At 42.5% G+C, this 26665-nt stretch overlaps 1 protein-coding gene across 3 annotated transcripts in view; it reads right to left on the minus strand.

Moving 5' to 3' along the window:
• The window catches only part of topbp1 (DNA topoisomerase II binding protein 1), a 128134-nt gene that overhangs the window by 13427 nt on the left and 88042 nt on the right, over nt 1-26665 (minus strand). For all 3 annotated transcript variants that reach the window (XM_059945629.1, XM_059945628.1, XM_059945630.1), the window contains exons 19-23: nt 21339-21444; nt 14962-15145; nt 13478-13707; nt 6986-7119; nt 4354-4459 (exon numbers count right to left, since the gene is read on the minus strand). In XM_059945629.1, coding sequence (XP_059801612.1) covers nt 4354-4459; nt 6986-7119; nt 13478-13707; nt 14962-15145; nt 21339-21444 — 760 coding nt within the window. The remainder of the gene's footprint in view (nt 1-4353; nt 4460-6985; nt 7120-13477; nt 13708-14961; nt 15146-21338; nt 21445-26665) is intronic.

A 26665-nucleotide genomic window follows, 5' to 3' on the forward strand; every position in this document is an offset into this window, starting at 1 on the left:
TTATTACACCCAATTAAGTAAATTGATTTCTTACAATTTTAAAAGGAAGGTTAACTATATAACAATTACAGCATGGAAGCAGGCCATCTCGGCACTTCTAGTCTGTGCTGAACGCTTAACCTCACCTAATCCCCTGACCCGCACTCAGCCCGTGACCCTCAATTCCTTTCCTGTCCATATACCTATCCAATTTTACTTTAAATTACAAAAGTGAACCTGCCTCTACCACTTCTACTGGAAGCTCATTCCACACAGCTACCACTCTCTGAGTAAAGAAATCCCCCCTCATATTACCCTTAAATTTTTGCCCCTTAAGTCTCAACTCATACCCTCTTGTTTGAATCTCCCCTACTCTCAATGGAAAAAGCCTATCCATATCAACTCTAACTATCCCCCTCATAATTTTAACTACTATCAAGTCCCCCCCCCCCACCAACCTTCTACGCTCCAAAGAATAAAGACCTAACTTGTACAATCTTTCCCTGTAACTTAGGTGCTGAAACCCAGGTAACATTCTAGTAAATCTTCTCTGTACTCTCTCTAGTTTGTTGACATCTTTCCTATAAATCTTTCCTCTTAGTTAGTATTAACTAATACCAAATTATTCAAAGGAAAAAGTTGGATCCTTATCCTTTTTAGGAATAAGCAAAATAGAGGCTTCATATAAAGATTGTGGCAACCTACCTAATTTAAAAGAATCCGAAAGACTGAATGTAAGTGGGGTTTAAGAAAAGAGGAAAAAGCCTTATAAAACTCTCCAGGAAATCCATCAGGACCCGAAGCCTTCCCCGAGTGCAAAGACTGAACAACCTTGGCAATTTCCTCATAAGAAATGGGTTGATCCAGCTAGTTTCGATTATCAGAAACTGTAGGAATGTTTAATTGATCTAAGAAATTATTCATTACAGTATTATCTTTAGGATCAGAAATATAAACTTTAGACTAGAATTCTCTAAAAATATTGCTTATTTCTAAATGATCAGATATTTTATCACCATTAGCTTTAAAAATTCCTTTAATTTGATGTTTAACTATAAAGATCTTTAATTGGTTCGCCAATAGTTTACCCATTTTATCTCCATGAACATAAAACTGACTTTTATCTTTTAAAAGTTGAGTTTCAATTGGATAAGTTAAAAGCAGATCGTATTTAGTTTTAATTTCAACATGTCTTTTATATAAAACAGGATCTGGAGCCAAAACACATTTTTGGTCTAATTATTTCAACTGATTGGCAAATTCAATTCTTTCTGTATTAGCTTTTTTCTGAACACTTGTGGTAAAAGAAATAATCTGTCCTCTAATATAAGCCTTAAAAGCATCCCATTAAATAAGACTAGAAGTCTCTTCTAGCATATTGTCTTCCAAAAAAAGAAAAGAGTAATTTGTCTCTCCTAAAATTTAAAAAAATCCTTATGAGATAACAGAGTTGGATTAAACGCCAGGAATCTGCTTATTTAGGAGACACCCGGAAGATTTAAAGATAAAAACACAGGAGCATGATCTGAAACAGCAACTTCTTTATATTCACAGGATTGAACCAATGGAATCAATTGACTATCAACAAAATATAATAATTCCTGGAATATGTATGATGAACATGAGGAAAAAAATGAGTACTCTTTATCTGCTGGATGCAAAAACCACCAAACAATATCACATTTCATTAGAAAAGGTTGAATAAAGGAGGCAGATCTACTAAAGGTTAATTGTTTAAAAGATGAGCGATCTAAAACAGGGTCTAAACAGTTGAAGTCTCCACCTAAAACTAGAGAATACAGACTTAAATCTGGTAAAAGCGAAAAAAGGCGTTCAAAAATACCTGGATCATCTATATTCGGGGCATACAAATTAGCAAAAACCATTAATTTATTATCTAATTTCCCTGAGACTATAACAAAATGCCCACTGGTATCAGACACTACATTATGTTGAACGAAAGAAACTGAATTGTCTGTAAGAATTTCAACTCCTCTAGCCTTAGCCTGAAAGGGGGAATGAAACAATAATCCCTTCCAACTGCTGAAAAGACGCGTTATCACATTTACAAACATATGTTTCTTGTAAAAATATAACTGAGACATTCCATTTCTTAATATAATTAAATATCTTATTTATAATGTTTCACAGGATGGTTTAATCCTTTCACATTAAAACTAAGAAAATTAATAATACGATCCATTTTAAATATTACTTGAGAGGTTAGAATAAAAACCACTGGAATGTATATTAAATCCAAACAATGAGCTTTAAGATATAGTAACCAAGCAACAAATGAAGTTAAGAGAACCAAACAGCTGAAAGAAACCCACCCCCCCACCCAAAGAGAGAAAGTTGACCAAACAGCAGTCGACAGCTAAACCTACCAACATTACCCTCCCAAAACAATGCACTGGCTGAGCAAAACATTTTCAAGACTAACTGCATTCCAACAAGACACAACAAAAAACAGAGCAAAATTAAACTAAAATTAAAAATAAAAACAAAATTAAAATTGTTCATAAAAGAAAGTAATGAACAGTTAGACTGCTGCTTCTAAAAAAGGATCCATCAGTCAGACGCAACATAGAATTATATAGGGAATTATTGAACATTTAAACTTCTGATACTGATTCGGAAATTTAAAAACCCTGCAATTCTTGAACGGAACCATTTCTGAGAGCCATTTTTCAAAATGATTCTAAGACAAGCAGGGTAACGAAGAGAGGGCTTGAAACCTTTATTATACAATTTTGACATAACCTTTTTAAACTTGAAGCATTCATTCAACACCTTGGGTGAAAAATCCTCCACAATTCTGATCTTCTGGCCTTCATAATCAATCATGCCTTTCTGACGAGATTCACGAATTAAAATTTCCTTTGTTTTAAAGTCATGAAGACAAATTATCACTGAACTGGGTCATTCTCCTGGTCTTGGTACTGACGATCTATGAGCTCGGTCTATTTTAGATGGAGATTTTAAAAATATTCGGAAATAAGTCAGCCAAAAGGTCTGCAAAAAATTTGGAAGGCTGATTACCTTCTATTAACTCTTTAAAACTCAGAATTCATAAATTATTTCTTTTGCTTCTATTTTCTAAGCTGATAATCTTCTGTCTTAATTTTTCATTAATCTTTGACTGTTTATCACAGATCTTTTCTAGGTCATCAATTTTCGCATCCAACATTGTCAAAGTGTCATCATTCTCTTTTATCTGGTTATCGTGTTCACTTAAAGTTTTTTTGAATAGAATCCAATTTTACATCTAGTCTTTAAATTCAGCGCTGAGTTGCTGAAATTTCTGCAGGAACTCCTCCAAGGGTTTATTTGTATGCTTCCGAAGTGTCTCCAAAATAGATTCCAAAGTTATAGGAGCTCTTCTTTTTTAGTAGCTTTGGCAGCCCCCATCGTAAAACAATATTGCATTTTAAAATAAGTTTTCAAAACAAGTTAGAAACAGCAACTATAAAAAACGCTGCTCCTCCATCGACAGCCAGTAAGTTTCTCAGTTATTCCTTTTCCTGTACTATATTGTGATTTATATTAATTTATGTATTTTAATTGTATTTTTACATATTTGACAATTTTCACATCAGTGTCAGTGATACTAAATCTTACTGCGATCATTTGCAACTGCCTGAATGCTGCTTAAATGTTACATAGCACCACAGTATGTGAGTGTTAAAAAATTGAATGGAGAATGAAGATTTAGAATACTTCAAAAATAAAGATCAGCTTTATTTGTCATACCTACATTGAAATATACAGTGAAATGCATCACTTGCATCAAATCAAATCAGCAGACTTCAGGATGATGAACGGAAACAAAGATGAAATTTATCACAATGAAGCATTAAAAGATACATTTGGAAAGAAGAGACTAACTGAACAGTACTAAGTAGAAGAAATAGGAAGAACAGAAACTTGGGAATATTTGATGGCAAAAGGGAAATGGTGAAGTGGTGAAAACAAAATGCAGAAACTGGGTTTGACAAAAAATGGCATGAGTTCTACCTTTATATATCACTCGTCAGGCCTCAAATACAATATTGTTCCACATGGAAAGGAAAAACTTGCAGAGATCTCATGAACTATGCTATGATGCCAAAAATGTAGCATTTTTGGAAATAGTACAGAAACTGGGGATGACTGGCAGATGTGAAGAGATGGGGGAGGGGTCAGTGTTAGAGAGTGGCAAGGTCGCCAGAGAAAGGGAGACCCAGGGGTTTGTCAGAGATGTAGTGTCAAGGGAGGAGTCAGAGATAGGGAGAGGTGGGATGACAATAAAATAGCACATTAAAGAATCATTATGAATATTGTGGTAGAATATTTTCTTTTTAAGATACTGCACAAATTAAAAAAAAAACACACCTAGCTGTTCGATCAGATGGCAGTAGTCAATCCGTTCCTGAGGATTCAGTGATGATAACTGGAATCTCCGCTGAACAGAAGGCTCATTATTCTCACCAATAGCAACCTGAAAGTTTTACCATAATACTAGTAAGAGTTCCATTCCTCACCAACTTCATTTACTCTCTTGTAATCATCTGAAGCTGAATCAGTGTTTGCAGCCTCTATCTCTGAGAGGAACTTCTCAAATATCTGGCAATGTTGAAGCTATTTCCACCTCCATAACGTCCCTCAACTCTGCCTCAGCTCATATGACACTAAAACTCACATCTATCCCTTAGATTTTTCAAGGATTAGTGATTCCAACTTGCATTTGACCTTGCATTTCCCCTAAGCCTCCCAGCCTTGTCTGGCTTTTGGGAAAGCCACTGGCAAATTTAAAAATTGATTAACCAGGGAAGCCACCTATTAAAGAAAAAAATACTAATTGAGAAAATAGCTAGGATTGTCTTTGTTTATTTGGGACATCATGCTGCTTAATTGGGGCAGGACACTCTTGCTGAACAGTTTTTATCTAGCCTCAGTCACCTGCACTTGTGTGGTTGTTAGACATTGTGCTGAGAGTGAACAGTTTTTGAATAGTGTCAGTTGTGTGTGCTTGGGCCAAGAAACTTATTGATGAATTACGACACTACTTCGTGCAGGAAGACAGCCCATTATCTGCACTAGGTGTCTGCACTGATTTTGTTTGTTTATAATCAATGAAAAGAACACAGTAACATACATTGGATGAATTTCTCCACCAATGACTATTAGGAACCAATACAGTTTTATACTACTGAAGTAATATTGGTACTGTTCTCATTTGTTCTGTATTTCATTTAAAAATGTAATTTGTCTTTTTTTAAATACCTTTTTAACTACAGTAGATTCCAGTTGGATGGTGGGGTGGAGATATGTCTTAACCAAAGGAGGTGCAAGGTCCTCCTTCCATCCGCTAATCGGGTCACCCTTGGGCAAGGTGCAGCATCTACTTATTCCCCTAATCAGGGTCACGGGAAGCCATGGGAGCTGGTAGCGTGAGCAGCTGGTGCATATCACAAGTCCTGGTTATGCAACCATTGACAACAAGCAAACAATCCCTGAAGAGTATCGATAATGGTTAGAGTTACCCATCGTGTAACAACAATGCCCAGGTGGTGGTAATGGCAAACCACATCTGTAGAAAAAAAACTGCCAAGAACAATCGTGGTCATGGATAGAGAAAAGAATAAGAACAACAGTGTGAAAGGAGTCAAAGGACAGATGGAAGACAATGATCGACGCAGCATATAATAATGATGATGATGATGATGACATTCCAGTTAACCAAGGCACATTGGGACTGATGAGAAAACTTCATCATTTGGGGTAGCCACTTAATTGGGCCAAAATAAAGTTTTCTGGAAATAGTTAAAAGGTATATTAAAAAAACAAACCAAGTAACAAGTTATGTATTCAAATGAAATACAGAACAAATTAGTGCACTACCAATACCTCTACAGTACTATAAAACTGGATTAATTCCAAATAGTTGCCAAAGAAGGAATTCATCCAGCGTATACTGCCATGTTCCTTTGATTGTAAATGAACAAAATTAGTGCAAACACCTAGGGAGTTGCCTGCAATTGAATCCTCCAAATCTTCACTTTCATTGTAACATTGAAGATGATTGTCGATACCTTCAAATTCTTCGTAGTTCCTAACTTGTTGGAAGTAGTGAAGTCATTTCTGGCATCTCCAAGTCTGAAAGCTTGAAACTGCAGTGACCACAGCAGTTCTGAACTCTTACTGCTTATTTCTCACCAACTATCAGTGACAAAAAATCACTGCTTTTTTAAGACAAACACATGCAACTGATACTATTTAAAAACTGTTCACATTAAGCACGGTATTATGTCTAATGACCACACAAGCTTGTACAACTGACATAAGTTCAGCAACAGTCCCTTGTCCCAATTAAGCAGCATAGGGTCCCAAGAAAGGTGATCCCGATGATTTTCTCAATTAGTTTTGGTTCTTTAAGAGATGTCCCAAGTAAGCAACTGAGCCAATTAACTGATAGTTCAATTTACTGGAATCCACTATATTTCCAAGAAATTGGGCCAAAATGTACTGGTCCCAATTAACTGGGATCCGTTGTATATTCAAGGCATAATAGAAGTGAAAGTTATTAATATGGTCATGAGCTACTTGGAACCACAGACACAGCAAGACATTTTCTTCATCTGCTGGAATTTGAAATCTCTGGAGACATTAGATGTCATGGCTTTATGATTATTGAGGCTCAGCACCTACTGAGACACTGAGGAAAAAAATGTCTAAAGCCTAGATTACGAAAAAAGTGAACATAAACACTAGACTGAAATACAAAATAAAATCTCAGCACATCTTTTGCTTGAAAAGAGCAGAAACAATTCAGAAGTGTGTTGTTATTGATTCTTTAAAGTTATTGTACAAGCAGAATGTTAAGGTTAAATCTAAATTTGGTTAGGATTCAAAAAGCTTGGAGAAAAATAGTGTACTTGTGTAGATGATTTGTATGAGCATCATGTTAATATTCCTCTCTTACAAATCACTTCCTTGTTACAATAAATTCTGAGTATTTCCCGACCTGTTCTTTAGGCTGTGGTGCCACTGGAGGTTTTGCTAGCGGAAAAGCAATACTGGGTGCTTGAGGTGTAGGGGTGAGGTGATCATCTTTCATTGAAGTGTCACATTTTGCTGCTACAACTTCATGTGGAATTTCTGCAACATAAGTAGAGTCAATATCAAAGACTTCATCAACATGTAAAAAAAACTATACACAATCATATCAAGCAGTAGTAAGTTAAGGCAACTGGACTTGCTGTGCTGTCTAGAAAATATTTTGCCATTCATCTGAGGCTTCTTCTAATCCATGGTGAGTAGCTTCCAGCTTATATACTCTGTGAGATGTTTAAAGGTATAGCAATCACATGAGGGTCATTAAGAGTCATAGAGGTAAGGGTCATTAGTTTTCACTTTGCATGAATGGAGGTGTGAACTGTTGTGGAGACACTGGGGTAGAGATGTTAGGACTGCATTGTAAGTAGCTGAACTAAGGGGTGAGGTACGACACCACTACACTTCCCTACACTATATTCTATCTGCCACTGCCAAAAGTCCTTCTGTAGACTCCCTGCTTCCTTAACACTACCTGCCCCTCCACCTATCTTTGTGTTAACTACAATCTTGGCTACAAAGCCATCAACTTCATCATCCAAGGCATTAATATACAACATTGCGAAGTGGTCCCGACAGAGATCCCTGCAGAACACCACTAATAACCAGCAGACAACCAAAAAGGCCCTCTTTATTCCCACTCTTTGCCACCTGCCATTCAGCCAATCTATCTATGCTAGATTCTTTCCAGTAATACCATAGGCTCTTATCTTGTTAAGTAGCATCATTTGCACCAACTTGTCAAAGGCCTTCTGAAAATTCAAGTAAACAACATTCACTGACTCTCCTTTGTCTGCACTGACTCTGGTCTCCCAAAGAGGGAGTCAAGGGTCCAGATATAGAGGGAGGTAAAGAGACCTGGGTTTTGGAGATTGTTGATTAGCACTGAGGGTATGAAGGTGTTGAATACCGAGAGGGAAACAATAAACAGAAGCATGACGTAGGTATTGCTATTGTCCAGGTAATCCAAGGCCAAGTTGACAGCTAGTGAGGCTGCACCCACTATAGAACTTTTGTGGCAATAGGGAAATTGTGACGGGTCTAGGACCTTCCTTAGGCAGAAGCTGATTTTGGCTATGACCAATTTCTCAAAACACTTCACTACAGTAGAAGTGAGTACAAATAGGTGATAGTCATTGAGGCAGCTCACCCTGCTCTTCTTGGGCACATGTATAATTGTGAATTGTGGCTCTTTTGAAGTAAGTGGGAAACTCCGACTGCAACAGTGGTAGTGTAGCGGTGTGCTACATGCAGCGCTAAAATTACGACACGGAGTTGGTAACTGCAGTCGAAGGAAAAAACTTTATTCGAAATCCTCAGCCTCACCTTTAAGCCTCCCTCAACCTGCCCCCCGTGGCGCAGAGGCTCCAAAGCTCTGTGCTCGCAAACCCCCGTAGGCTATCTAATTGTGAGTCGGTTCGGATGTGCCAGGAAATGGGTCGCCACATAACCCCCCCCCCAAGAACAGGCGATACACCCCCCAATGTCCACAGTCTGGGCCGGAACCTGCTTGGGAGGTCGGCCTCTGCGCCGAGGTGCCGGAAACTCGGCCGGTTGCGCCAGGTCCACATGGGCCGGTTTGAGGCGGTCCACCGTGAAAACCTCCTCTTTCCCCCCAACATCCAGCACGAACGTGGACCCGTTGTTCCGGAGCACCATAAACGGCCCCTCGTATGGCCGCTGCAGCGGTGGCTGATACCCGCCCCTTCGTACAAACACAAACTTACAGTTCTGCAGGTCTTTGGGTACGCAGGTCGGGTTAAGCCCGTGCTGTGAAGTGGGTATGGGGGCCAGGTTACCTAGCTTCTCGCGTAGTCTGCCCAGGACTGCTGCTGGATCTTCCTCTTGCCCCCGTGAGGCTGGTAGGAACTCCCCGGGGACGACCAGGGGCGCGCCGTATACCAACTCTGCCGACGAGGCGTGCAGGTCGTCCTTGGGCGCTGTGCGAATGCCGAGTAGGACCCAGGGAAGCTCGTCCGCCCAGTTGGCTCCTCGCAGGCGGGCGATGAGGGCCGACTTCAGGTGACGGTGGAAACGCTCCACTAGCCCGTTCGACTGTGGGTGGTAAGCAGTTGTGTGGTGCAGCTGAGACCCCAAAAGGCTGGCCATAGCTGACCACAGGCTGGAGGTGAACTGGGCGCCTCTATCGGAGGTAATGTGGGCCGGTACACCAAAGCGAGATATCCAGGTGGTGATCAGGGCTTGGGCGCAAGATTCGGAGGTGGTGTCAGTGAGCAGGACCACCTCTGGCCATCTTGTGAACCGGTCCACGATAGTCAGGAGGTGCCGCGCTCTGCGCGACACTGGCAGGGGGTCCATGATATCCACATGAATGTGGTCGAAACGCCGGTGGGCGGGATGGAACTGCTGCGGTGGGGCTTTGGTGTGCCACTGCACCTTGGCCGTCTGGCAGTGCATGCACGTTTTGGCCCATTCACTGACCTGTTTGCGGAGTCCGTGCCAAACGAACCTGCTGGAAACCATCCGGACAGTTGTCCGGATGGAGGGATGCGCCAAGTTATGAATGGAGTTGAAAACATGGCGCCGCCAGGCTGTCGGGACGACGGGACGGGGCTGGCTGGTGGCGACGTCACAGAGTAGGGTCCTCTCACCCGGGCCTACGGGGAGGTCCTGGAGCTGCAAACCGGTGACTGCGGTTCTGTAACTCGGAATCTCCTCATCTGCCTGCTGTGCCTCTGCCAGTGCCTCAAAGTCTACCCCTTGGGAAAGGGCATGAACGGTAGGGCGAGAGAGCGCATCCGCCACGACATTGTCCTTACCCGAGACGTGCCGGACATCCGTTGTGTATTCAGAGATGTAGGACAGGTGGCGTTGCTGGCGGGACGACCAGGGGTCGGACGCTTTCGTAAACGCAAAGGTAAGCGGTTTGTGGTCCGGGAACGCGGTGAAGGGCCGACCTTCTAGGAAGTACCTGAAATGCCGGATTGCCAGGTAGAGCGCCAACAGTTCCCGGTCGAAAGCACTGTACTTGAGCTCGGGTGGCCGCAGGTGTTTGCTGAAAAACGCCAGGGGTTGCCAGCGACCTGCGATGAGTTGCTCCAGCACCCCACCGACTGCCGTGTTAGATGCGTCCACTGTGAGGGCGGTAGGGGCGTCCATTCTGGGATGTACTAACATTGCGGCGTTCGCCAAAGCTTCCTTCGTTTGAACGAAAGCGGCGGCAGACTCCTCGTCCCAGGTAATGTCCTTGCTCGGACCCGACATCAGGGCGAACAGGGGGCGCATGATCCGGGCAGCTGAAGGGAGGAAGCGGTGGTAGAAATTGACCATACCTACGAATTCTTGAAGGCCTTTGATCGTGGTGGGTCGGGGGAAGTGGCGGACCGCATCTACCTTAGCGGGCAAAGGGGTTGCCCCGTCTTTAGTAATCCTGTGGCCCAGGAAGTCAATGGTATCGAGTCCGAACTGGCATTTGGCGGGGTTGATTGTAAGACCGTACTCACTCAGTCGGGCGCAGAGTTGATGGAGGTGGGACAAATGCTCCTGACGACTGCTGCTGGCTATGAGGATGTCGTCCAAATAGATGAATGCGAAGTCCAGGTCCCCTCCCACCGTGTCCATTAACCGCTGGAACGTCTGTGCGGCATTCTTCAGACCGAACGGCATGCGGAGGAACTCGAAAAGGCCAAACGGGGTGATGAGAGCCGTTTTGGGGACATCGTCAGGATGCATCGGGATTTGATGGTACCCTCGGACGAGGTCTACCTTGGAGAAGATCCGTGCGCCGTGCAGGTTTGCTGCAAAGTCCTGAATGTGCGGCACAGGGTAGCGGTCCGGTGTGGTAGCCTCGTTCAGCCTGCGGTAGTCGCCGCACGGTCTCCAGCCTCCCGTCGCTTTCGGCACCATGTGCAGGGGGGAGGCCCATGGGCTGTCGGACCGCCGGATGATCCCTAATTCCTCCATCCTCTGGAACTCCTTCGCCAGTCGGAGCTTGTCCGGGGGAAGCCGCCAAGCGCCGGCGTGGAGGGGTGGTCCCTGGGTCGGGATGTGGTGCTGTACACCGTGTCGGGGCATGGCCGCTGTGAACTGTGGTGCCAGAACCGATAGGAAATCCGCCAGGACCCTGGTGAAGTCGTTGTCGGACAGCGTGATGGAGCTGAGGTGAGGGGCTGGCAACTGGGCTGCACCCAGGGAGAACATCTGAAAGGTCTCGGCGTGTACCAGTCTCTTCCTGGGCAGGTCGACCAGTAGGCTGTGAGTCCGCAAAAAATCCGCACCCAGAAGCGGTTGGGCTACGGCGGCCAGTGTAAAGTCCCACGTGAACTGGCTGGAGCCGAACTGTAGCTGCACCTGACGGGTGCCATAGGTCCTTACAGTGCTGCCGTTCACGGCCCTCAGGGGGTCCCCGGTGCCCTGCTGCGGGTGTCGTAACTCGTCGGAGGTAAAACGCTGATCTCGGCACCAGTGTCGACCAAAAACCGGCGTCCCGACCTTCTGTCCCACACATACAGGAGGCTATCCCGATGGCCAGCCGCCGTAGCCATCAGCGGCGGCTGGCCCTGGCGTTTCCCGGGAACTTGCAGGGCGGGCGACAATGGCGGGCTTCTGCGCCCCACCGTTGGTGGTAGAAGCACCAGTGTTCATTGGGCCGGGGGTTGGCGGGCTCCGCGGCCGGGCCTGTACTGGTTTGCTGCTGGGAGCGTGGCTGGGATGGACGCCCCGCTCACCTTTTTGGCGTTCCACAGCAAGTCCGCCCGGGTTGCCACCTTCCGGGGGTCACTGAAATCCGCGTCGGACAGCAGCAGGCGTATGTCCTCGGGCAGCTGCTCCAGGAATGCCTGCTCAAACATGAGGCAGGGTGTGTGTCTGTCGGCCAGAGACAACATCTCATTCATTAAAGCCGAAGGCAGTCTGTCGCCCAAGCCATCCAGGTGCAGTAAACGGGCAGCCCGCTCGCGCCGTGAGAGTCCGAAAGTCCTGAGGAGCAGGGCTTTGAATTCCGTGTACTTGCCGTCCGCTGGGGGAGACTGTACGAACTCCGCGACTTGGGCCGCTGTGTCCTGGTCGAGGGAGCTCACCACGTAGTAGTAGCGGGTGTCTTCTGAGGTGATCTGGCGAACGTGGAATTGGGCTTCGGCTTGCTGGAACCATAGGTTCGGTCGCTGTGTCCAGAAACCCGGCAGTTTCAACGAAACCGCATGAACAGAGGCGACGTCGGTCATTTCTGGTCCAAAAATCGTTTGGACCGTCGGGGTCACCAATTGTAGCGGTGTGCTACATGCAGCGCTAAAATTACGACATGGAGTCGGTAACTGCAGTCGAAGGAAAAAACTTTATTCGAAATCCTCAGCCTCACTTTTAAGCCTCCCTCAACCTGCCCCCCGTGGCGCAGAGGCTCCAAAGCTCTGTGCTCGCAAACCCCCGTAGGCTATCTAATTGTGAGCCGGTTCGGATGTGCCAGGAAATGGGTCGCCACAGTAGATTGAATCTGTTCTTGAGTACTTCTGCCAGCTGGTTAGCACAGGTTTTCAATGCCCTACCACTTACACCATTGAGACCTGATACCTTGCGTGGATTCATCCTCCTGAAAGATGTCCTGACATCAGCCTCCGAGACCGAGATCACAGGGTCATCAGATACTGCACGGATTCAGACAGGTATAGTTTATTCTCCCTTTGAAAGCATACGTAAAAGGCTTTGAGCTCATTGGTGTGGGGGGGGAGGGGGGAAGGTGAAGCATCACAACCATTCATGATTCTAGGTTTCACCTTGTAGGAAGCAATAGAATGCAAACCCTGCAGAGCTTGCATGCATCAGATTCAGTCTCTTCAATTAGAATAGCTTTTTAGTTCTTCAAAGATGATCTGTTTTGAATGCTACTGATCTAACTCTCAGCCAACTGCTTATCTCCTAGTACATCTATGGCTTTTGGTTTAGGTTATATTCTCGAAGGCACACACTCATCCTTTCAGGTCTCTATGAAGCTGGTGACATCTGTGGCATATTCATTTTTAAATTTAAAGAAGAATTCAAAAATTCATAAACATACTGTTTGAAATAGATGAGTTATTTGAAATTTCTCTGTATTGGTATAATTCATTCCAATAGATATTGTGGAAATCTTGGAAAACTGGGAATGAAGTTTAATGAAGAGTTACAAATAAATTGCCTTTCCTTCCCTCCTTACTAAATATGTTTTTATACACAAATCAAGGCCTTAAGATGTTTCTAATATGGCATTTATGTGAGTATTAAATATCACAGAAGGCCACTTGAAATTTTAAATATTTTACAAAATCTAGCAGCTCATTGTTTGCTGCTGTTTTAGCATCACAAAGACAGAACAACTGATGGAAAATATTATCCAAAAACACACTTAAATGAATTCTAAAAATTGAGTAAACAATAACTTTTAAGGTGCAGGAAAAATAGTTTAAAGTACCAATTGCAGCCATTTCTGAATCAGTTAAAGATTCTCTGTGTTCTGTATTTCGCTCCACCATCTGCTCTGTGTTCTTCTGGAACTGCTCGGAGTACTGAGAGGGGCTGCTAGGCCACTGCATATTGTTGGCCAGCTTGGCTCTCTCTTCCCTAGCTGTAGGATCATCCCAAATGATCTGCTCATTTTGTGATGGTTCTGTATTGATGTCCATTACAGCTGGATGTGAGCACCTAAAGATCAGGATATGAGAATCATTGAGTTAGAATCAAACTGCATGAAAAAAGGTTTTTTGGCCCAGTCTATATTAATCAAGATGTCCATCTATGCTAATCCTAATTACTCACATTTCACCCATATCCCCTTTAACCTTTCCTTTTCAGGTACCTGTCTAAGTGTCTTCTAAATGTTGTTAATATACCTGTTTTAACCAGTTCTTCAGGCTGCTCATTCAGTAAAAGGGCCACCCTTTGGGTGAAAAAGCTTTTTCTCAGATTCCTGTTAAATCTCTCAACTCTTACCTTAAACTCAGCTCTTGATTGTCCAGTCCTGGAGAACAGACTGCATGCATTCACCCATCTATGCACCTCAGAGATTTATACACCTCCATTTGTTCTTCTACATTTCAAGTCCTAGTCTGCTCAACCTCCCTCTATAACTTAGTCCCTCAAGTCCTAGCAACATCTTCCTACACGTATTCTGCACTGTTTCCAGTGTACTGAATGTGCAGATGCAAGTGGAACATCTGTGTTCATAAACTGATGGCTCTAATATTTTCAAATAAATAATTGTATTATTTTCGGCAGGAAACTGTAAAGAGGCTCTTTAGCCCAAATGGTCCAAGATTTCTATCAAAGTGAGTCCCTTGTAATCTTTCCTACCCATGCACCTGTCGAACTGGCTTTTAGATGTGAAGGAAAGCACTTCCTTTGGCAATCATTCATATATGGACTATCCTCTGGGTAAAAATGTTGCCTTTCAGGGTTCTAATAAATCTTTCCCCCTCACCCCAAAACCTATGGTCCTTTAATTATTGATTCCCCAACCCTGGGAAAGAGAATATCACCCTATCTATGCTCCTCATAATTTTCTACACCTCTGTCCCTTGAGTCTTGGCAACATTCTTGTAAATCTCCTCAACACGCTTTCCAATTTAATGGCATCCATCCTATGAGTAAAACTGAATACAAATTCTAAGCTATTGAATTCTCATTAGATCAATGAATAAAACTGGAATTTAATAACGTAGCTGAACTGCAAATAAAAATAAGAATGAAACACTTAAGTTTAAAAATGCATTTGAGACACGCAATCTAATTCTCAGACTAAACACATTGCATTATTTGAGCAGTGTGGGCATGTATGTCCACATTATAACCATTAAAAATAAACATTATGTCTACAAGGCATTTAACAAAACTATACCAAAACATTCTATAACTTCTTTGCAAAAAAAAACACCATTTAAAAGTCAACATTCCAGAGACCTGAGGGATTCCAGTGCTCTGCTACGCCCTGCACGAAGAGCACCATCAGCTGAAGGGGAGTATTCCAGAATTCCCCTTGATGCAGCTGCACGGTGTCCCACCGATTTCTCCACTCTTGTAGCAGACATTATTTCCTGTAACTGGCGCTGAAAATTCTCTCTCATTTCAGAGGTTTCTGTTAAATCTGTAAAATGTTATATAAAGAAAGAAAAAGTTGTAGTTTATAAACCTTCTGGGCTGCGCAGGCATGATAAGTGACAGCCTCAGAGGCTATCGAAGTTTGGGGAGCGAATGCAAGGCTGGTGCATTAAGTGTCGACGTCAGAGGTCTAAACTCAGCTGCAACAAAATAGTAGTCTCAAGTGCAGCAGCCATTGTTAGGGTGAGCCAGTGATAAGAGTGAGAAGGCTTTGGCTTGACAGGCTTTAGTGTGAACAGGCGGAAGCAGTTATGAAGAGGGAAGTATTTTTCTCTTTTTTTTAATGTATAGTCAAGGTGAAATGGTCCTCCTGTCAGATGTGAGAATTCAGAATACCTGACATTTTCCCTAATGACTACATCTGCAGGAAGTGCACTCAACTTCAGTGCCTGACTGACAGGGTCACAGAGCTGGAGCTGGAGTTAGATGTACTCAGGATCATTTGGGAAGCTGAAGATATTATAGATGATGCTTTCGAAGAGGTGGTGACACCCAGAGTACAGGCTTCAGACAGTAGATACGTAACCACCAGAAGAAACATGGGTATTAAGAAGTCAGTGCAGATTTCCACTGTGGCCACTGTGGAAAGGGTGATTAATGTACCAGGTTTTCAAAATTTTAGAAAAGGTAGAGGAGGTGGTAAGAGCAGGATAGGGGAGTTGTAATCAAGGACAATATCACAGCTGCACTCAGGGGAGATGTAATGGAGGAGTTAAGCACTGAGTCGAGTTGGATAGAACTCGGGAATAGGAAGGATGCAATCACACTGATGGGATTGTACCAAGCCCCCCTAATAGACACAGGGACATTGAGGTACATATAGACATAGCTTGAGCATATAGACATTAAGAAAGAGGATGTGATGGAGCTTTTGGAAAGCATCAAGTTTGACAAGTCATCAGGACCAGACAAGATATACCCCAGGCTACTGTGGGAGGCGAGGGAGGAGATTGCTGAGTTTGGATCATCAATGGGGACAGGAGATGTTCCGGAGCACTGGAGGGTTGAAGATGTTGTTCCCTTAATCAAGAAAGGGAGTAGAGATAGCCCTGGAAATTATAGGCCAGTGAGTCTTACCTCCATGGTTGATAAGTTGATGGAGAAGATCCTGAGAGGCAGGATTTATGAACATTTGGAAAGGCATAATTAGGAATAGTCAGCATAGCTTTGTCCAGGGCAGATCGTGCCTGACGAGCTTGACTGAATTTTTTGAGGATGTAACTAAACACCTTGATGAAGGTAGAGCAGTAGATGTAGTGTATATGGATTTCAGCAAGGCATCTGATAAGGTACCCCATGCAAGGCTTATTGAGAAAGTAAAGAGGCATGGGATCCAAGGGAACATTGCTTTGTGGATCCAGAATAGGCTTGCCCATAGAAAGCAGAGTGGTTGTAGACTGGTCATATTCTGCATGGAGCTTGGTGACCAGTGGTGTGCCTCAGAAATCTGTTCTGGGATCCCTTGTCTTTGTGATTTTTATAAAATGACCTGGATGAGGAAGTGGAGGGATGGCTTAGTAAATTAGCTGATGATACGAAGGTTGGAGGTGCTGTGGATAGTGTGGGGGGCTGTCAGGTTACAGCGGGATATCGATAGGATGCAAAACTGGGCTCAGAAGTGGCAGATGGGAGTTCAACCCAGGAAAATGTGAGGTCGTTCAGTTTGGTAGGTCAAATAGGATCACAAAATATAATATTAATAGTAAGACTCTTGGCAGTCTGGAGGATAAGAGGGATCTTGGGGTCCAAGTCCATAAAACACTGAAAGCTGCTGCACAAGTTGACTGTGTGGTAAAGGAGGCACATGGTGTATTGGCCTTCATCAACCATGGAATTGAGTTTCAGAGCCGAGAGGTAATGTTACAGCTACAAAGGACCTTGGTCAGACCCCACCTGGAATACTGTGCTCAGTTCTGGTCACCTTACTACAGGAAGGATGTGTAAATTATAGAAAGGGTGCAGAAGAGATATACAAGGATGTTACCTGGATTGCGGAGTATGCCTTATGAGAATAGGTTGAGTGAACTCGGCCTTTTCTCCTTGGAGTGATGGAGGATGAGAGGTGACCTGATAGAGGTGTATAAGACAACAGGCATAGATCGTGTGGATAGTCAGAGGCTTTTCCCCTGGGCTGAAATGGCTAACACGAGAGGGCACAGTTTTAGGGTGCTTGGTAGTAGGTACAGAGAGAAAAACGCAGAGAGTAGTGAGTGCGTGGAATGGACTGCTGGTGACAGTGGTGGAGGTAGATACAATAGGGTGTTTTAAGAGACTCCTGGACAGGTACATGGAGCTTAGAAAAATAGAGGGCTATGGGTAATTTCTAAAGTAAGTACATGTAGGCCAAAGGGCCTGTATTGTGTTGTAGATTTTCTATATGTAATCAGATTAAGGAAATGTGTAAAAATGATAAGGTTGTTGCATTGGTGGATTTCAACTAATATAAACTGGGGCATTCTTAGTGCAAGGAGTTTAGATAGGACAGAATTTGTTAAGAAACCAGGGAGGTTTCTTACTAGACCTGGTGTTGGTTAATAAGCCTGGCCAGGTGACTGACGTTTTAGTGGATGAACATTTAGGGAACAGTAACCACAACTCCTTAAATCCTTTCAGGATAGCTATAGATAAAGATGGGCATGGGCCTCGGTGGAGAGTTTTACATTGGAGTTGGGCAAATGACGAGAGCATAACACAAGAACTAAGAAGTGTTAATTGGGAACACCTTTTTTCTGACAAGTCCACATCAGACATGTGGAGGTTGTTTAAAAATCAATTGCACAGAAGGATGTTAGAAGGATTGATGGGGATAGAAAGATAAGAGAACCTTGGATATCCAGAGAGATAATGGATTTAGTCATGAAGCAAAAGGGAAAGTATGTAAAGCCTCGTAAGTTAGGATCAAATGAAACACATGAGAATAATAAGGAAGCCAAAAAAGAACTCAAGGAGGGAATTAAGAAAGCCAGGAGGGGCCATGAAAAGTCCTTGGAAAGTAGGATTAAGGTGAAACCCAAGGCATTCCATACATATATCAAGAAGTGAATAACTAGGGAGAGTGTGAGACCACTCAAGGATAAAGGGGGAAACATCTGCTTGGATGTGGAAAACGTGAGTGAGATGCTTAATTAGTACTTTGCTTCAGTGTTTACCAAGGAAAAGGATATGGAGGATCAAGAGGTCAACACTGAGTGCTATAAATAGGTTAGGGTATTGAGAGGCTAAGGAGGAGGAAGTGTTGGGCCTCCTAATAAGTATTAAGGTGAATAGATTCCCAGGGCCTGATGACATTTACCCAGGCTATGGAAAGAAGCAAGAGATGAGATTGCTGGGCCCTTGACCAGTACTTTCATGTCCTCTCTGACCAAAGGTGAGGTCCACTAGACTGGCAAGTGGTTAATGTTGTACCTCTATTTAAGAGGGGAACAAGGGAGAATCCTGGGAACTTTAGATCGCTGAGTCTCATGTCAGTTGTAGGAAAATTGCTGGAGAAAATTCTTAGGGTTAGGACATAGGAGCCAGCATGGCTTTGTGCATGGCAGGGTGTGCCTTACCAACCTGACTGAATTTCTTTGACAAGGTGACGAGAGCTTGATGGGGCTAGGGCAGTGGATGTTGTCTACATTTGGACAAAGTCCCTCATGGGAGGCTAATCCAGAAGATTACGATGGCGTCTGTGATGAATTAGCAGTTTTGGAGTCAAAACCAGCTTGCATATAGAAGACAGAAGGTAGTGGTCAAGGGGCCTGTAATTAGTGGTGTTCTGCAGGGATATGCACTGAGACCTCTGCAGTTTGTGATGTATATAAATGACCTGGATGAAAATGTAGATAGATGTGTAGAAAGTTTGCAGATGATACCAAGACTGTATTGTGGACTGTATTATGGAGTTGTGGATGGTGTAGAAGACTGACAAAGAATATAATACGCTACAGGTCAGTTACAGATATGAGCAGAGAAATGGCAGATGGAGTTTAACCCAGATAGATGTGAGGTGTTGCACCTTGATAGGGAAGTTTCAAGGAGACAGTACACTGTTAAGGGCAAGATCATTAACAGTGTTGCTGAGCAGGGAGATTTTGGGATCCAAGTTCATAGCTCCTTGAAACTGGCTGCACAGGTCAATCAGGTGGTTAAGTAGGCTTATGGAATGCTTGGTGAGTCACTGAGTTTAAAAGACAGGAGGTTATGTTCCAACTTTATAACACTCTTGTTAGACCACATCTGGATTATTGCACATAGCTCTGGTCATCCCACTAGAAGAAGGATGTTGAGGTTTTGGAAGGGCTGCAGAAGAGGTTTACCAGGATGCTACCTGGTTTAGACGTTATGTGCCATCACGAGAGGCTGGATAAATTTGGGTTGTTTTCTCTGGAGTGCTGGAGGCTAAGGGGAGATCTGATAGATGTTTACAAGATTATAAGAGGCATAGATAGACTGGACAGAGAGTATTGGTTTCCCAGGGTTGAAATAACTAATACCCAAAGGCATGCAATGAAGGTGAGAGGGGGTAGATTCAAAGGGGCTGCGAGGGGCAAATATTTTTTACTTAGAGAGACATGGATGCCTGGAATGCGCTGCCTAGTATGATGGCAGAAGCAAATAAAGGAATATGGACATGGAGTGGGTGGGAGGGATTAGTATTTGGGTGTTTTACTTTATAGGTGGTTCAGCTGAATGGCCTGTTCCTGTGCTGTACTATTCCATGTTCTATGACAGATTCATGTTGAGAAATCTGCTTTACACTAAAACTATCATAATATAAACTGATTAACATCGGTACTACCCGTTGTCTTTGATCTCCAAGGTAAAGCAGTCACATATTTTGAAGATACTGTTTTAAAGTCCTTAATATTCAGCTATAATATATTCTATAGATGAAAAATACAACCATGATATCCACATTGCAGAAGTAAGAAATATCACAATAACAATCACTAGGAAAGCGGTACTGAGGAAACTGTCAGGAGTTTCAGACTGATAAATCTCCAGATCCTGATGAACTTTGTCCTTATATCTTAAAAGTGGATAATGATATGGTTGAGGCATTATTTTTAATTTTCCAAAATTTCTTTGATGTGGATAAGGCGTCATTAGATTGGGAAAGAGCAAATGTCCCTTTATTTTAAAAGGTACAAAGAAAGCAGGATTTAAACACACAGCATTGGAAATTTATTGGAAGTTATAACTTAACATCAGGACACTTAGAAAAATTCAAGGTAATCATGTAATGTCAACATGGTTTTGTGAGGGAAATCAAGTTTGACCAACTTACTGGAGTTTTTGAAGTAACATGTGCTATAAGTAATGAGAAACTTAGATTTACAAAAGGTCAGAATCAAGCAGCACAGAAACAGGCTCTTTGGCCCACCATGCCAAGTACTAAATATTATTTAATCCAATTGAGTAGCACTTGGTCTACTATCTACCAGTGAATTGACAATTCAATTGCTAATACAGATCCTTCTTAAAAGTTCTCACCACCCATTCGGTCATTCTTGATTCCAGCTACCCTTTGGTTGACTAAATTCTTCCTCTAGACCTTTTACTCCTTCCCTTAAACCCTTGTCCTCTGATGTTAGGAACAGAAACAGAAGATTTTTGTAGAAAATTAAAGCTCATTGTTTAGGAGCTAACATATCAGGATAGAGAGATCAGCTGGGTAACTGAAATGTGGGAGCAAAACAAGAACTTGTATTCATATAGCAAATGCACCATGCAGCATTTTCAAGAAGCAAACAGACACCTAATCAGGAAACGTCTATTCAATTACTGAATGTCATATAGGCAGTTAAACAGTTTTGAGAGGGATCATAATAGTAGATAAATAGAACAAGTTGTCTTACACAGTACATGAAGACATTAAATGTAGGGAAATTGGAATAGTTTACGGAGGTTGGTTTAGTGTTAGCAGTTGAAGACAAGTACAAACATGCAGGATTTTCTTATATGTTGTTTAAATACTCTTACAATCATGAAGGTTAAGGGTCTGTACAAACATTAATCCATCTGGCTGAGCATTAATCTATTATTAATGAAACAATATTTTCAAGAATACAATGCCAAAATTCAGATAATATTAAATCATCAAAAAGTGTTTGCTTGTTAATGAGTGGCAGTAAGCAGAAACAAATACTGAGGCGAATCGATTTGGTGGAAGATAATTAACAAACTCTCATTACCTCCAAAACCTTCATTTTGAGGATTTTTTCCCTCCTGGAGAGTTTGTTCATTACTTGACTTTTCCTCACTTTCACACTCAACTTGCTCATCCACTGGGGCAGTTGTCTGGAAAAAAAATCCATCAGTATCATAAAACAGTAAAATTATGTTTAATTTACGTTAACAACAAAAAATGGTACAATTCTTGAGATAGAACAAATTTACTTTGACAAATCAAATAACTAAGGCTGTAGAAAGACTTGTAAATTAAACAAGGGCAATCTGCATGCTACAGAGAGGTTACATTCCTAGAAAACTCTTTGGTACGATTTTTTGCACTGTGAAATCCCATGAAGCAAGATGAATCTGCCTTGCTAGTTGCTTACTGAACCTGCTCGTTAACTTTGTGATTTGTATGCAACCCATTGAATCAGAATCAAATCAAAATATATATCTTTTCAATTTCTCACCATTTAAAAAAGGTTACGACCTGTTTTTCTACCGAAGGTGACCACACTTTTATACACATTATATTCCATTAGCAATGCACTTGCTTGTCTACAGCCTGATGAAGATATTCCGGATCTTCATTACAATCCACTCTGCTGCCAAGCTTTGAAAATATATTACTTGATCCTCATTTAAATCACAGTTGTACCATAGGTTCCAAACAGCATCATCCACTGTGACACTTAGCTAGTCACAACCTTTCAATGCAAAGAAATCCCATTTATGCCCAAGCTTTGTTTTACTCAATCCACCAGTCTACTACCACCTTTGCACCCCAAGTTTGTTTAGTAATCCCTTGTGGCCATCTTTTCAAAGGTCTGAAAGATATGAAAGCAATCAGAAATGGAGAAAGTGAGCAGTTTCAAGTTCCTGGATGTCAAGATCTCTGAGGATCTAACCTGGTCCCAACATATTGATGCAGTGATAAAGAAGGCAAGACAGTGACTATGCTTCATTAGGAGTTTGAAGAGATTTGGCATGTCAACAAATACACTCAAAAACTTCTATAGTTGTACTGTGGAGAGCATTCTGACAGGCTGCATCACTGTCTGGTATGGGGGGAGGGGGAGGGGGCTACTGCACAGGACCAAAAGAAGCTGCAGAGGGCTGTAAATCTAGTCAGCCCCATCTTGGGTACTAGTCTACAAAGTACCCAGGATATCTTCAGGGAGCGGTGTCTCGGAGAGACAGCATCCGTTATTAAGGACCTCCAGCACCCAGGGCATGCCCTTTTCTCATTGTTACCATCAGGTAGGAAGTACAGAAACCTAAAGACACACACTCAACTATTCAGGAACAGCTTCTTCCCCTCTGCCATCCGATTCTTAAATGGATACTGAATCCTTTGACACTACCTCACTTTTTAAAATATGCAGTATTTTTGCTTTTTGCATGTTTTAAAAAAATCTATTCAATATACATATACTGTAATTGATTTACTTGTCTGTTTATTTATTTATTTATTTATTTATTTCTCTTCTGGATTATGTATTGCATTAAACTGCTGCTGCTGCTAAGTTAACAAATTTCATGTCACATGCCGGTGATAATAAACTTGATTCTGATTCTATATCTACTCTGATAGATGCAGCCTCAAAATATAATACCATAAGACATAGGGGCAGAATTAGGCCAGCTGCCCCATTGCGACTACTCTGCCATTCCATCATAGCTGATTTCTCAACCCTATTCTGCTGCTTTCTTCCTGTAATCTTTTGTCACCCTGACTAATCAAAAATCTAATATCTCTGCCTTCAAAATAAACTCGATGACTTAGCCTCCACAGCTTTCTGTGGCAATGAATTCCATAGATTCACCACCCTTTGGAAAAAGAAATTCCTCTTCATCTCTGTTCTAAATGGACATCCCTCTACTCTAAGGCTGTACACTCTGGTCTCTCCCACTATAGGAAATATCTTCTCAACATCCTCTTTGTCTAGGCTTTTCAATATTCAATAGGTTTCAATGAGAGTCCCCCTCAGTCTTCTAAACTCCAGCGAGTACAGTCCATCAAAACATTCCTCATATGTTAACCCTTTCATTCCCAGAATGTCAAGAACCTTCTCTGGACCCTTCCAATGCAAGCAAATCTTTTCTTACATAAGGGACCCAAAATGGCTCATGATACTCCAAGAGTGGTCTGACCAATGCTTTATAAAGTTTCAGCATCACATCCTTGCTGTTATATTCTAGTCCTCTTGAAATAAATGCTAACATTGCATTTGCCTTCCTTACCACTAACTCAACCTGCAAATTAACCTTCAGGGAATCCTGCATGAGAACTCTGATGTTTGAATTTTATCTCCATTTAGAAAATAGTCCACACCTTTATTCCTTCTACAAAATGCATAACCATACACTTCACTTCACTATATTCCATCTGCCACTACTTTACTCATTCCTGCAATCTGTCCACATTCTGCAGACTCCCTGCTTTATCAACACTATCTCTCCTACAACCTATCTTTGTATTATCTGCAAACCTGGCTACAAAGCCATCAATTATGTCATCCAAGTTGTTGACCTATAATGTGCAAATAAGCTTTCCCAATACTGACCCCAGCAGCCAAACAGGATAAGCCCACTTTATTCAGTCTCTGCCTCCTGCTGTCAGGCATTCTTCTATCCATGCTAGTATCTTTCCTGTAATACCATGGGCACTTATTTTGTTGAGTAGTCTCATGAGTGGGACATTGTCAAATGCCTTCTGAAAATCAAAGTAACATCCACTGACTCTCCTTTGTGTGCACTGCCTGTTATTTCCTCAAAGAATTCCAACAAATTTGTCAAGCAAGATTTTCCCTTAAGGAAACAATGCTGACTTTGGCCTACATGTGCCTCCAAGTACCCCAAAACATCATAATTCATAATGGACTCCAATATCTTCACAACACTGAAGTCAGGCACCTATGAAAAAAGGTACAGTCGATGTTTTGGACCGAAACCCTTCGGTAGGACTGAAGAAAAAAAAGCAGAGGAATAGATTTAAAAGGTGGGGAAGGGAGAGAGAAACACCAATTCCTACATTTTGCAGGGATTGCTCCCTACATGACTCCCTTGTCTATTCGTCCCTCCCCACTGATCTCCCTTCTAGCACTTATCCTTGTAAGTGGGACAAGTGATACACCTGCCCCTACTCCTCCTCCGTAAACAGTCCTTCCAGGTGAGGCAACACTTCACCTGCGAGTCTGTTGGCATCATTTACTGTATCAGCTGCTCCTGGTGTGACCTCTTGTATATCGGTGAGACCCGACATAGACAGAATCTACACTCTGTCCACCAGAAAAAGCAGGGTCTCCCAATGGCCACCCATTCTAATTCCACTTTCCATTCCCATTCCAATATGTCTATCCATGGCCTCCTCCACTGTTTTGATGAGGCCACACATAGGCTGGGGGAACCAACACTTTATATTCCATTTGGGTAGCCTCCAAACTGATGGTATGAATATCGGTTTTTCAAACTTCCGGTAATGCCCACCCCAACCTACCTTCACCATTTCCCATCCCCTTTACCCTTCTCTTACCTAATCTCCTTGCCCACCCATCGTCTCCCTCTGGTGCTCTTACCCTGTTTTTCTTCCATGGCCTTCTGTCTCTCACCAATCAACTTCCTAGCTCTTTACTCCACCCTTCCCCCTCCAGGTTTCACCTATCAGCTCTCTTCCTTCTCCCAACCTTTTAAATCTACCCCTCAGCAGCTTTTTTTCTCGTCCTGCCAAAGGGTTTTGGCCCAAAATGTTGACTGTACCTTTTTCCGGAGATGCTTTATGGCCTGGCTGAGTTCCTCCAGCATTTTGTGTGTGGGCTCAACCACCAGCTGCTCTAAAAAGACAACTCATAGAAACATAGAAAGCCTACAGCTCAACACAGGTCCTTCAGCTCACAGAGCTAAGCCGAACATGTCCTTACTATAGAAAAAACCTAGGGATACCCATAGCCCTCTATTTTTCTAAGCTCCATGTGCTCATTGGCACTCTCCCAATTCTCTCTTTTGGGACTCAGCACCAACCTGATTTTCACAATCTACCTGTACAAGGTAGATCATTTTATCTAGTGCAGTGAGATTGGCAGGTATGACATTATGTGCAAGACTATTGTAACATTGCCCTTTTTACATGCCTTTTCTATCTCATGCTGTAATTTGTATACCACATCCTGGCTACTGTTTGGAGGTCTCCAATCAGGGTCTTTTAACACCTGCAGTTTCTTAAATCTACCCCGAAGGATTCTACACCTTCCAATCCTATGTTACCTCTTTCTAAGGATTTGATTTTTTTTTAAGCTAACAGAGCCACCCCATCCTCTCTGCCTACTTGCAGAGGAGATGCATGGTGTATCCTTGGATGTTAATCTCCCACTTATGATCTTCTTTCAGCCATGACTCAGTTTTGCCCACAACGTTAATCTCTTACTGCACTAAATAAGATAATCTACCTTATTCCATATACTGAGAGCATTCAAATACAACACCTTCAGTAATGTATTCATCACCCTTTTCAATTATGCCCCCATATTATACACTTCAACTTATCCCACTGACTGCAATTTTGCCCTATCATCTGCTTGTCCTTCCTCACTTCAACATGTACAGTGACATGCAAAAGTTTGGGCACCCCGGTCGAAATTTCTGTTACTGTGAATAGTTAAGTGAGTAGAAGATGAACTGATTTCCAAAAGTCATAAAGTTAAAAATGAAACATTATTCTCAACATTTTAAGCAAGATTAGAGTATTAGAGTATTATTTTTGTTTTATACAATTTTAGAGTGGGGAAAAAAGGAAAGGAGAACCATGCAAAACTTTGGGCACCCCAAGAGATTTCAGCTCTCAGATAACTTTTACCAAGGTCTCAGACCTTAATTAGGAAAGGCCAGGTGATGCAAATTTCAAAGCTTTATAAATACCCTAACTCCTCAAATCTCATCCCAACAATCAGCAGCTATGGGCTCCTCTAAGCAGCGGTCAAGCACTCTGAAAATTAAAATAAATGATGCTCACAAAGCAAGAGAAGGCAAAGTGTTTACAGGTAGCTGTTTCCCCAGTTTGTAATGTAATTAAGAAATGACAGTTAACAGGAACAGTGGAGGTCAAGTTGAGGCCTGGAAGACCAAGAAAACTTTCCGAGAGAACTGCTCGTAGGATTGCTAGAAAGGCAAATCAAAACCCCTGTTTGACTGCAAACGATTTAGCAGACTCTGGAGTGGTGGTGCACTGTTCTACTGTGCAACAATACCTGCACAAATATGATCTTCATGGAAGAGTCATCAGAAGAAAATCTTTCCTGTGTCTTCACAAAATTCAGCGTCAAAGGTTTGCAAAGGAACATCTAAACAAGCC

The sequence above is a fragment of the Hypanus sabinus genome, chromosome 20 (assembly GCF_030144855.1).
Source record: "Hypanus sabinus isolate sHypSab1 chromosome 20, sHypSab1.hap1, whole genome shotgun sequence".
NCBI lineage: Eukaryota > Metazoa > Chordata > Chondrichthyes > Myliobatiformes > Dasyatidae > Hypanus > Hypanus sabinus.